Consider the following 13,629-nt stretch of genomic DNA (forward strand, 5'->3'; position numbering starts at 1 on the left):
ACCTTACCGTTGGGAGCTGCAGGAAACACTCAGAGCTGGAGAATCCCAAACACCCACCTCAGGCCACCCTCACCTTTGGCGCCCCCTTCTGCCAAAAGAAGCCAGAGACTGAGGCTCAGTCTCACACCCTAACTCAAATTCGTCCTGGGGGAAGCTCGCCTCTGCAGGGGGCTTCTGGAAGCCAGATGGGCCCAGCTTGAGTTCTGGCAAGGCCATAGCACACACCTAGCAAGAAAGCGCTCTCAGCATGGGGCCGACATGGGCCGAATCCCCATCCAATGCCGCCTAATTCTCATGAGCTTTCTGCTTGTGATGTCAATTTGGGCAGAAAGCTCATGAGAACTGGCCAGAAAGCTCCTGCGAACTCAATACCAGTGGCAGGGGCCTATGGGGGAGACGCCTGGGCCCAGCCTGGGGTCCCAAGTGGTGTCACCCAAAACCTACAGGAAAGCCTCTAAAGGGCGGGTACACATGTGGTACCAGTCATCTCCGGATGCCGGTGAAACCCGCCCTCCACTCAGCCCCCCAGGAGCCAGCCTCAGCACCACCAGGTGGGGCCTGCCATGCCCCAGGCCCAAGACCTAACACTGGGTTGGATTCTCAGGTTTCTATCCCCAGAAGCCTGGCCCTCAAGCCCTCCAGATTGGGGACCCCTGAGGCATACCGCAGCACTCCACCTGCCACCCAGGAGGAAAGCGTGCCATTGGGAGCTGTGGGAAACACTCAAGAGCTGGAGAAACCTGCACATCCACCTCAGGCAATCTTCACCTCCAGTGAAAAAAAGAAGAAAAAGAAACCAAAAGAAAGCCCGAGCCTGAGCCTCGGGCTCACACCCTAACTCAATTCTGCCCCCAGGGAGCCAGGAAAGTGCTCTAAAGGATGGGTGCACATGCGGTCCTGGTCACCTCTGAATGTCAGGAGGCACCCTAAGGCCACCCTCATATTCAACTGCCCTCATGGACACACACTGAGCCTGAGCCACAGACTGACAACCGCCCTAACTTCAGATCCCCGGGAGCTCACCTCGGCGTCTGCAGATCAGGCCTGCCATGCCCTAGGCCCTACCCTAACCCTAGCCTGGGTTTTTAGACTTTGGTCCCCAGAGTCCTGGCCCACAAGCCCTCCTACTGGGGACCCTGGAGCCACACCACAGGATTCTGCCTGCCCTCCAGAAGGAAACCATGCCTTATGGAGCTGCATGAAACCCCCAGATTAGGAGAAACCTGTGTGGACCCCGAGGCCACCCCCTCTGTTTGAGGCCCAAATGGACACTAATGCCATTCTGACACTCAGCCTGAGCCCTACCCTCCACTCAGCCACCAAGGTAACTCCTCTCACAGCCAGCAGATAGGGCCTGCCATGCCCCTGGGCACTAATCCTAACCCGTAGGTTGGGTTTTCAGGCATCTGTCCCCAGAAGCCTGGTTTCAAATCCTTCCATATGGAGGACCCCTGAGCCACAATACAGAACTCCTAACCCCAAGAAGGAAACCATGCTATTTGGAGCTGTGTGAAAACCTCAGAGTAGGAAAAACCTACATTGCCCCTGAGGCCACCCCCACATTTGGAGACATCATGGACACAAACCTGCATTGTGACCTTTAGCCTGAGCCCTGTTTTCAACTCAGCTCCCTGGGTAGTTCATCCCATAGCCAGCAGATCAGTCCTGCCATGGCCCTAGGCCCTAATCCTAACCCTACCTTGGGTTTTCAGGCATCCATATGCAGAGGCCTGGTCTCAAATTCCTCCATATGGGGGACCCCTGAGTCACAAAACAGGACTCCCCCTGTCCCCAGAATGAAACCTTGCTATTTGGAGCTGTGCAAACACCCAGAGGGGTAAAAACCTTCATGGCCCCTTTAGGTCTCCTGCAGGTTCAGTGGCCCTCATGGACACAAACTCCAGCCTGAATGATAGCCTGACACCTGCCCTAACTTCGGATCCCAGGGAGCTCACCTCAGCGTCTGCAAATCAGACCTGCCATGCCCTAGGTCCTATCCCTAACCCTAACTTGGGTTTTCAGGCAATGGTCCTGAGAGTCCACAAGCCCTCTAGATTGGAGACTCCAGAGCTAAAACCACAGGACTCTGCCTGCCTTCCAGAAGGAAACCATGCCCTATAGAGCTACACAAACTCCCCAGATTAGGAGAATTTTGGACGGCTCCCAAGGCCACTCCCACTTTTGGAGGCCCGCCATGGACACTAATGCACATTCTGACACTCAGCCTGAGCTCTCCCTCATCTGAACCCCCAAGGTAGCTTGCACCACAGCCAGCAGATCTGGCTTGCCATGCTCCTAAACCCTAATCCTAACCCTAATTTGGGATTTCAGGCATCCATAACCAGAGACCTGGTCTCAAATCCCTCCATATGCGGGACCCCTGAGCCACAAAACAGGACTCTTCCTGTCCCCCAGAATGAAACCTTGCTATCTGGAGCTGCGCAAATTTGGAGTTAGGATTTGGATTTGGAGTCAAGAGAACTGGATTACAGTGCAAACCCCCTTATTCAGTATCTGTGAGATTTCTGGAAAGTCTCTGAACCTTTTTTGACTTCAGTTTCATTATCTGTAAAATGAAACTACCAATACTTGCCTGGCTAACCAATGAATTGGTATGGGGATCAAATGCAATGAATTATGAATTTTAAAAGTATATAGACACATATTCATAATTTGTATTTCCTTATCTTTTGGTAAGCTTTGTGTGGATAATTGATGTACATATATCCAAGATGGGCAATTACTCTAAGTCCACCTAAACTCAAGAACCATTTAGTACAATTCCTGTGCAATCGAGCACTTAATAGGTGTTTCTTGATGAAACTATCAAAAGTAATGGAACATTACTTACCCAGAACTAATCCCCAAGGCACTTTCATTAACCAGAAGAACATTCACCAGAACAGAGCAGCCTTAGGTTGAGGTATGGTCGATTCAACTAGTTTAAAGGGGCTGTAGTTATGAGCACAGGAACGTAGAGCCAGATGACCCGGGTTCAAATTTCAGCTCTCACATTCAGGAACTAAATGATCTTAGACAAGTTACTTTAATTTCTTAGTGCCTTAATTTTCCCATCTGTGAAATGGGGTAATAGTACCCCATATCTGTAGTAGGTAAATAGAAACTGAATATTTAAAGGTGTCTGATTTAGGAATCTCTCGGTGTTTCTATTCAGTATCAATGGGTACTGACTATTTAAGTAACTATTAACAATTAGCAATCAACTGACATGGAGGAGAGATGTCATTATAATGAAGCCTAAGGGACTATACCATGTTTTGGATAAAAAATAAAAAACTTTTTCCTATACTAAATAATGCTTCAATGCTCTATTCTGCCTGAGGCTTCCTGCCTCACACCCACTTTCTCTAAGAAAAATCAATGATTGGACTAGAACAAGTAAAGACAGCTTACCTGACCTATTTTTCAATTTCCTTCTCTGCCAGAAAACCCATCTTGAATGAGTGAGCTTTTGGTGACAATGGCACGGGACTTAACAAGCATCAAGATGAAGCATGTGAGGAAGAGAAGTTGACACAGAACTCAGTGGTTAACAGCTCACAGTTGCATTTTTTTTTAATTCAATTTAATGCATTTCACAAATATTTACTGAGAAATCACTATCCATAAACAGAATCAAAATAAGATTTTTCAATCTTCAAGAATTGAGTCACAGGAAAGACAACCACACAAATTTAATACAAAACAAAACATATTAAGATATATTCATGACATAAAAGAGGATTTTAAAAAAGCAACATCAAAAAAACAATTAAACAGACCTGGTTGAAGAAATCTGGAAATGCTTCCCAAGGGACATAGCATTTATAAATGCTCAAAGAGTGAATGAAACTATTTCTTTTTTCCTTTTATTAAAGTAGTTTTGCGTTTTTTTAAATGTTTTCCTAATTATGAAAATACTACATGGTCACTGTGGATGATTTTTTTTTTTGGCCTATTTATTTACTTACTTACTTTTTTAAAAATTTAAATTCAATTAATTAACATATAAGGTATTATTAGTTTCAGAGGTACAATTCAGTGATTCACCAGTCTTATATAATACCTGTGCTCATAACATCACATCATGGAGGATTTTTTTTAAATCCAAAAATGTACAATGAAAAAAAAAATCATCTGCAATCTCACCACCTAGAGATAACAACCTTTGAGTACATATGAAGTGGGTTTGAATCTCAGCTCTGCTATTTTCAGTTTCCTTATCTATAAAATACAGATAATGATAGTACCTTATAGTACCTCATAGATAATGATAGTACCTCATAGAATTGTTGTGAGGATTAATTTAGGAACACTTAAAGCTATTTGTGGCACATAATAAATGCTCCAAAACGTTGGCAATTAATATGTAAAAACACTATATGCAAGTATACATGCTTTAAATTAAAATGTCTTATTTATAAACTTTTTTAAAAAGACTTTATTTGATATGGAGATAATGAGAGAGCACAAACAGGTGGAGCAGGCAGACAGAGGGAGGGCAAAGAAGCAGGCTCGCCGCTGAGCAGGGATTCCTACTCCATTCCAGGACTCTGGAATCAGGATCTGAGAGGAAGGCAGATGCTTAACCAACTGAGCCACGCAGGCATCCCTATGAACCACTTTAGTAGCTGGCATTTTATGTTAGTCTGAGATGAGAAAGCCAGACTGTAAAGTAGTCAAATTTAATAACCGTTTCTGGTCCTCTTTGGTTGGATTCCACCAAGTGCTTCTTTATTTCAAAATAATGTAAGTTTTGGGGGCACCTGGGTGGCTCAGTGGGTTAAAGCCTCTGCCTTCGGCTCAGGTCATGATCCCAGGGTCCTGGGATCAAGCCCTGCATCAGGCTCTCTGCTCAGCAGGGAGCTTGCTTCCCTTCCTCTCTCTGCCTGCTTGTGATCTCTGTCTGTCAAATAAATAAATAAAATCTTAAAAAACACACACACAAAATAATGTAAGTTTTCAAAATTGAAAGATTTTTATAATCCTAGGTATTTGAACTACCATAAAGGGCCATTGTCATTAGATAAACTATAGATAAGCTGTAGATAATAGGTAAATGGGGCATGCATAGTCTGACTATATTAAAGATTTTGGAGCCACTCAGACTAGGATTAATATTGGGTTTTCACAGTCCATAGTTGACGGACACAGGTAATGTAAGAATCAATCTATGCAATTATATATTTACTGAGTTTTAACTACAGGCTGGCACTGTCCTACGTGCTAGACTCTGAAGATACACTGAAATAGGACAGGAATCCTCGCCTGACACTTTAAAACTACAAACATGATGCAAAAGTGATGGAAAATATTGTATATATGAAATACATGTCGTAGTGTCTTGTACACGGTGGGTCACTAAACAAATGTAGCTGCTTAATTGTTACATTAATTGTATTCTCCTTCTTTTCCGAATTTCCCTTCCCAAGTTTTGTTTGCTCCTCACTGTAGTCTGAGGGACTGCAACCTAGTCTGTATCCAGTAGAAAATACTCAACAGTGAAACCTAAATATTGAGCACTTACTGTGTGCAAACATATATTATTCCCAGTCGTCACAAGAACCCTTTAAGATCAGTACTACTGTTGTCCCCATTTTACAAATGAGTAAACGGAGGTACAGGTAAGATTATGTAAAGCGCCTGAAACTGAGATCAAGTGTGGGAGGGGAAAAGGGTTGGGTTAGGGTGGGGATTCAAATGCGGACACCTTGAGCCAATACTGCCTCCGAATAAACGAAGCAGCAGTACCAGAAAAGTAACTTACGAGTAGAACTCCCTAAGGATGCTCTCCTCTTCGTGAACGGTAACATACTAGTACGTTTAAAGAGAAGCTTAGGAATTTTCAGCGCTCCTGAGAGGATCCTCACACTTCCGGCCCCTAAACACGTGGAACCATAGAAGAGCAATTAAACGCCTAAATCACACGTGGTTTGGACTACGTCATCTGGATCCCAAGAGCTCGGTACTCCAACCTGCCAACTAGCTAATGAAGCCCTTATGAAACATTCTAAGCACACCTGACCGGCGGTGAGGACCCACGCGAGATTCAGCGGGGTGGGAGGGACTCGTGCCGGACGCCCCATCCCGGCATGCACCACAGGCCCCGGCGAGCGCCCGGAAGCGTCGCCTGCCCGTTGCATGCCGGGAGTTGTAGGCTCCGGGTCAGGGCCCGCGGGCTGTCGTCCGCACTCTCCATGAGGCTGCTAGCGCTGGCCCGCGCGGCGCCGACGCGGGGAGCGCGCTTCGCGCTGACTCAGCGGCGACGGAGGCGGCGGCGGCGGCGTTAGCCGGCCCCTCGCGCTCTTTCCCTTCCTGGGGCGCTGACCCCGCCCGCCCGCTTGCTAGCTTGCCGGCCGGGCGCCACGCAAGAGAAGGCGCCAGGGGACGCGGAGCGGCGCGCGGCCCCAGCCTGCTCGGTCTCCGGCGTTAGCGCTGCGGCCGTGGCGGAGGACGACGGCGACAAGGACGAGGGCCGCTCTCCCCGCTCCCTGCGTGCGGCGCCGCTCCGCTCCGCTGACCAGCCCTCGGGAGTGCAGGCGGGGAGGCGGGATGGAGTGATAGGGAAGGTGACTCGGAGCTCGGGGGCGGCGGGACTCGGACCCGGCTTGGTCCGCGCGAGGCTGCGGGGAAGTTGGCCGGGCGGACTGGCCCGGGGAGCCCCCCGCCGGGGAGGGGTGCGGGCCGGGGGCCCTCCATGGCGCGCCCCGAGGCTGGGCGGACTGGGTGGGGGTGGGTACGAGCTGCGGCCGTAGCAGCGGAGCGCGTCCCGAGTGCGTGGCCGCCCGTTGCCGGGTGTTTCATCACCCGAATTGCCACGAGGCTTCCTTTGGGGAGGGACGGAGAGGGGATGAGGAGGGGGCAAGGGCGGCCGAGGAGGGTCGGCATCGTCTCTGGCCGCTAATGTAGTAAAAGTGGCCAGCGTCATTTGTAAAAACAGCGTGTCCCTCCAGTTTCAACTGCAGAGACCTCAAACTTGCTTTGCCTACCCCCCCACCCCCCACCCCCGCCCCAGGACAAAAAGGAGAAAAGTGTTATTTCTGTGTAGTAATTTGCCAGCACAGACACGCCATTTCTTCTCTTCCCTTCCTCACAGTTCTGTAGGGTAGGCAAGCGTGATATTTCCCTGTAACCAGAAGAAACAGAGTACTTTTTGAAAGTGCTAATTAGTTGTTACTGGGGGAAGTTACGTTTTATTAAAGCGACTTGTCAGCGTGGTGTTAAAAGACTGGAAAGATTCAGTCCTGGTCTTTGAACAATCTCTAGTAGGTGTGGAGGAGTTTCCCCTGATTGTTTGATTTTTTTTTTTTATTTAATGGCTATCAAAGAAAAGTTAGGGCTTAATATTTTAAGTATGTTGCTTACCTTCTCCCAAAACATTTACTAGATGCGTAATTGAAGTGTTTATCGCATTGTAACAAATGTTTAAGCCTGCACGTCTGTGCCACGTTAGAACATTATGTGTTCATGCACAACCTTTAACTGAGGGAACTGTTACCTTTTTTGCACAGGTTGTAACTTTTAAGTTGTTTGCACACATGTGGGTAATTCACCGTTTTATGGATATGTTGCACTGCATATTGATTATTATGCAAATTCCTTCTCTGTGGGGGATTCTTTCTCTACTGACAACTGTAACAAGTTTATGTTTCCTTAGGTTATTTATTGGCCAGGTTTTTTAAGAACTGTTTCTCTTCAGTGCTGTTTCTCTTGATAGAATTAAAGTGACTTGACCAAGCTTAAGGAATTTTCCCTAAATTAAAGGAATCTTTTCTAAGACTTTTTTTTTTAAAGATTTATTTATTTGAGAGAGCACAAGTGTGGGGAGGGGAGCAGGAGAGGGAGGCAGACTCGCTGCTGAGAAGGGAGCAGGAAGATAGAGATCTCAGGACCTTGGGATCAGGGCATGAGCCTAAGGCAGTCTGTTAAACGAGAGGCCACCCAGGAGCCCCATGGGACTTTTTTTTTTTTTTTTTAAGATTTTATTTATTTATTTGACAGCTGCACAGGCAGGGGGAGCAGAAAGCGGAGGGAGAGGGAGAAGCAGACTCCTTGCTGAACAGGGAGCCCTACTTGGCTTGATCCCAGCACCCTGGGATCATGACCTGAGCCAAAGGCAGATGCTTAACAAACTGAGCCACCCAGGTGCCCGCCATAGGACTTTTTAACCTGGGATTTCACAGAAATTCAAATTTTCTTTTTTGTATATGCGTTTTTTCCAGGGAATCATCAAATTTTCTAGTCATTTATGGCAAGGATGGGGAGGAAAACCACTGCCTTTTTTTGCATTTTCCCATCTATTCAAATGCCCGTTTATTAGTATGAAATGATAAATCTGGACTGCTCTAAGTAGTTCCCATTCCTCATGTGACTAGCTCTGAATTATAAATAATCTGTTGAGGGCCCACTATATGCTAGACATCCTTTACATACCTATCTCACCGAGGTCTTTACAACTTTTGAGATAGATGGTCTTTCCCATTTTATCTCTATGATGACCCCTCTCTAGGGCTCTCTCTTTCACATTTCCTAGTTGTCCATGTGGCACCAGTTTGAAAATGACTGAATTGGAGTACAAACCCAGGTATTTCCAGACCCAAAGTCTATGTTGTACTATGTCCTAGAGATATAATGAGGAATATTTAAGACAGTCTTTCCCTTTAAGATTATAGAGAGAAAACTGGTAAGTAGGCAGTGGTGACAACATAGCAGCACTTAAGAGGGGCATTTAATCCAGTTTGGAAGAATTGGACAATAGGGGTCAAAGAAGTGTTCTTGAAAGAGGACTTCTAAGCTGAATTTTGAAGGACAGGCAGGGGTTAACCAAGTAACAAGAAAAGCAGTGAGTGCAAAGATGAAAGGCAGAATACCACTGGCCTTGTAGGGTTGGGGTGCAGAATAGTGAGGAGTCATTCAAAAGAGTTTGCATCTTAACCCTGAGGGCAGTGGGTCCTGCCTTGCTGTAGTCTGAACATATGATAGTAATCACAAGAGAAAGCTGAGCTTTTCCCTCAAAGGGCTCTAAGCGCACACCCTGACTTACTTGTTTCAGGCACGCCCAGGGGAAGACAGAAAAGCATATTGTAGTTGGCGTCCTCTAACCTGGATCAGATACTGGCCTCACCGTTTCCAAAATGCTATGCGCCCTCAGCCCCTGCTTTCAGTCTCCTGACTTCTTTAGGCTCTGATCTTCTCTTTGGTTTATGATCTTTAAAACACACACACACACAGTCACAAAGCCCTACAGCCTTTTGATGGAGGAGTAAGCATGTTCTCCCTACCTTATAGGCATTGAGAGAATAAATGTGATTTTCACATCATTTAGAATTTGTTCCGTGTTCCCTCAGTTATATGTTCTATCAAAAACTAAGTTGCCTTTTGGGGCTTAATCGTGTTCTTATTTGAGAATGTTAGACCCTACACTATGAAAAAGTGCATTGCTTTCCAAAGACTAAAAAAATGGTTTTTGAAATAAATTTCTAAAATTATCCTGTCTGTTGTTTAAAAGTTAAATGACTGGTTTTTCTCTCTTCTGCTCCTTCCTCTTTCATTTGACTTATCTTGAAGTACTTGATAGACTCTAAAGTAAGGATATTGAACTCCAAGGTTAACTATTTAGTCAACCACTCTAAGTTATTTTTTTTTTACTAAAGGTTTGTGATATTGGTAAATGGAAACAGGCAAATTAGTATAAGAATCTAGATGTGTCGTATTTTAATATAGTTGCAGAGTTGCACTTTTAAGTACTGGGGATGATTATACCACACAGATCAGATGCTTCTATTTAAAGTAGAAAGTAATTACTTTCTATACTTGATCCTGAAGAATAAGAAAATTTGAGAACATTAATTCCATATGTTAGATTTTTAGAAATTACACATTGTGGAGTATTTAGTAGGCGCCTTCTTCTGAGACTTATGTTCCTTTAGTTGTAATTTGGGTTAGTTTCAAAAGAAGTTCTTTCAACATTTACACTTCTTTGCGTAATGTCATCCACTTGTTACGATGATATTCTGGATAAGCGTCAGTTTTGTTTATCAAGTACTGTTTTCTTTCTCTTTTTTTTGTGTGTGCAGATGTTTGTGGATTCTTCTGTGGGATCAGAGGGCACGCCTGTTGTAATCAGAAAACTCCAAGAATAGCAGCAGGGATGGATGAACAGGCTCTTTTAGGGCTAAATCCAAATGCTGATTCAGACTTCAGACAAAGGGTAAGTTAAGTCAGCTTAATCAGTTTTTAAAGGTTGTTAACCCAAATTTGCATTAGAGGGCTTGGATTTAAAAACAAAATACAGGGGCACCTGGGTGGCTCAGTGGGTTAAGCCGCTGCCTTCGGCTCAGGTCATGATCCCAGGGTCCTGGGATCGAGTCCCGCATCGGGCTCTCTGCTGAGCAGAGAGCCTGCTTCCCTCTCTCTCTCTCTGCCTGCCTTTCCATCTACTTGTGATTTCTCTCTGTCAAATGAATAAATAAAATCTTTAAAAAAAAAAAAAATAAAAAAAAATAAAAACAAAATACATTTGATGATAAAGGTTTCATTTGAGTAGAAATGAACAGAGACAAATTTGAAGTACTTGAATATATTCTGAATACAGAAATGGTAGCATTGTGATTGATGTTCTTTTTAGTTGGCTCAAGAAAGGTATTAAAATCTGATGTGATTCAGGGCAGCTCTTTATGTCACATCAATCATTATTTCTAATTCTTTAAAAGTTGCAGTGCAAAGGATTGCTCAAGGAACTCTCCATAATAGCAGACGTGCATATTTTATCTTTATATTTCCTGACTTGGTCTGGACGAGTTGTTTAACCTTCGAGTTGGTGATATTTAGCATCCTTGTTATTTACTCCAGGCAGACATGTAAATTAGTGGTTATATATGCCATGTCTTAGGTTACATAAAATGATTAGATGACAAGGAATCCATTATGAGGTGCTGGGATATTTGAGCAAAAATAAACAGTTAAACATGTTGTGGACTATACCTGTAATCAGGGCTATAGCTGAATGATAAAAGAAGAATTTAAAGAATAAGCCTATAATTAAGTTTTTTAAAAGATATGGGTGTTTTGAAGTACAGGGTAAGAGGAAGGAGAAGCATTTTTTCTTTCTGCTTCTCATAGCAAAGGATATTTTTTATAATTCACCTAATGAGGGTAACAGGCTCACTAAATATTATTGCAGTTTTTGTAGTGCTTTTAAGGAGAATTTTTTTTTAAGATTTTCTTTATTTTTGAGAGAGAGAGAGAGAAAATGTGAGTGAGCAGGCGTGAGCAGGAGTAGATGTGGAGGGAGAGGCAGACTCGCCACTGAATAGGAGCCTGGTGCAGGACTCAGCCCCAGGACCCTAGGATCATGACCTGAGCCAAAGGTAGATGCTTAACTGACTGGGCCATCCAGGTGACCAAAGAATTTTTTGGAAGAATTTTCTTAATTTTATTTTTATTCTTTAAGGATTTTATTTACTTATTTGTCAGAGAGAGAGAGAGAGACTGCAAGTGTGGAGTGGGGCAGAGGGAGAAGCAGGCCCTGCACTGAGCAAGGAGCCTGATGACCCTGGGATCATGAACTGAGGCGAAGGCAGATGCTTAACCCACCGAGCCACCCAGGCATCCCCGGATAACTTTTATTAAGTAAAACAAAACAAAACAAAAAAAAAAACAAAAAAACCCTCAAGTAATATCTAACATGGTTCTGTGCCTCTGCTGTTAAATAAGTAACCAGCCATCCTCATAAAGGGAAATAACAGGGATTGAGATTTAAGTAGTCTGGCTAGTAACAAGGTACCTAACAAACTAGTTAAGACATCAAAAGACATTTAAAATCCATGTTTTTGCAGAGTGCCTGGGTGGCTTAGTTGGTTAAGCAACTGCCTTCGGCTCAGGTCATGATCCTAGAGTCCTGGGATTGAGTCTCATGTCAGGCTCCCTGCTCAATGGGGAGTCTGCTTCTCCCTCTGACCTCTCCCCTCCATGATCTCTTTTTCATTCTCTCTCTCAAATAAATAAATAAAATATTTTTAGAAATAAAATCCATGTTTTTGGATTGGGTGGCTCAATTGGTTAAGGCTCTGCCTTCGGCCCAGGTCATGATCCCAGGGTGTTGGAATCAAGCTGCATATCAGGCTCCCTGCTCCAGGGGAATCTTTTCCACCTTCTCCTCCCTATTCCTGTGCACACGCGCTCTCTCTCTCTCTCTCTCTCTCTCTTCTCTATCTCTGTCCCTCTCTCTCTCAAATAAATAAAATCTTAAAAAATAAATAAAATAAATGCCATGTTTTCTGTATGTAGCTAAATTTCTTTATTTAAGAGTTTAAGCTGCCTACCTTCAAAGCCTTAGTCACATAGTTGAAGTAGCATAGATCTTTACCTTGGTATTGCATGACTATAACTAAAAGCCTTTTACTATTTTGTTCAGTTATTAAATAGCCTTTTTGTTATTTTTTATGATCCTTTTTGGAAATCATTTGTGGTTTTTTTGTTTGTTTTGTTTTATAATATTTTATTTATTTATTTAATAGAGACCCAGCGAGAGAGGAAATACAAGCAGGGGGAGTGGGAGAGGGAGAAGCTGGCTTCCTGCTAAGCAGGGAGCCCAGAATGGGGCTCGATCCCAAGATGCTGGGATCTTGACCTGAGCCGAAGGCAGAGGCTTAACCCACTGAGCCACCCAGGCATCCCGGAAATCTTTTTTTTTTTTTTTTTAAATTAAATACCACTATCCAACAAATTTCTTAAATACACAATAATTTTCTTTTTCAGAAAAGTAAATCCAATGCATTGTTAGTGGTCTTAATACACAATTATGCTTTTTATCAATAAAAATTAGTTCTGTCAGCCTCAGATTTGTTTTTTTTTTTTTTTTTTCAGCTACAGGTTGATGTTAAGCTTCCAAATTCAGGCTTAATTTGATATCCATTAAACCAGCCCGAGTAACAGATTTAATTAGGACAAAAAAAGAAGGAATCTGAAGGAAAGTGAATTCTGATAGTTCTGATGTTGGAAATCAAGAGTAGTGGAACATAATCAATTTTGATCATAACTGTCTACCAACCCCAATTCTCCATTGTCTGGCTGTAGTTCTGTTTTTTTCAGGGACAGTAGCTAAAGTGACTCTTGCCACTTAGAGGCAGGAGAGCATTAGAGAAAAGGTATGAAATAGAAGAAAAGATGATAAAAGCTTTGACTTGTTCATAATTGCCACAAAATTTCACTTAAAAATGCCAGTAAATGCGGCATCTGGGTAGCACAGTTGGTTGAGCATCTGACTCTTGGTCTCGGTCAGGTCATGATCTCAGGGTTGACGGATCGAGCCCCACACTGGGGCTCTGCTCTCAGCTGAGAGTCCTCTTGAGATTATCTTTCTTCTTTCCCTCTGCTCCTCCCCCCACACTTTCTTGCTCTTCCTCAAATAAATCTTTAAAAAACCAAAAATGCTAGTAATGCATGCACTCAGAATGCAAAGACTTTAATTAAAAACTGAAAACTTTCGGGCACCTGGGTGGCTCAGTGGGTTAAGCCGCTGCCTAAGGCTCAGGTCATGATCTCAGGGTCCTGGGATCGAATCCCGCATCAGGCTCTCTGCTCAGCAGGGAGCCTCCTTCCTCCTCTCTCTCTCTGCCTGCCTCTCTG

At 44.0% G+C, this 13,629-nt stretch overlaps 1 protein-coding gene across 1 annotated transcript in view; it reads left to right on the forward strand.

Moving 5' to 3' along the window:
* The first annotated feature begins 6,429 nt into the window (after positions 1–6,429).
* Positions 6,430–13,629, forward strand: part of XPOT (exportin for tRNA) — a 49,810-nt gene continuing 42,610 nt past the window's right edge. The window contains exons 1-2 of the mRNA XM_059186225.1: positions 6,430–6,569; positions 10,077–10,210. Of these exons, the coding sequence (XP_059042208.1) occupies positions 10,151–10,210 (60 nt within the window). The 5' untranslated portion in view covers positions 6,430–6,569; positions 10,077–10,150. The remainder of the gene's footprint in view (positions 6,570–10,076; positions 10,211–13,629) is intronic.

This window comes from Mustela lutreola, chromosome 8 (genome assembly GCF_030435805.1).
Source record: "Mustela lutreola isolate mMusLut2 chromosome 8, mMusLut2.pri, whole genome shotgun sequence".
Lineage (NCBI taxonomy): Eukaryota > Metazoa > Chordata > Mammalia > Carnivora > Mustelidae > Mustela > Mustela lutreola.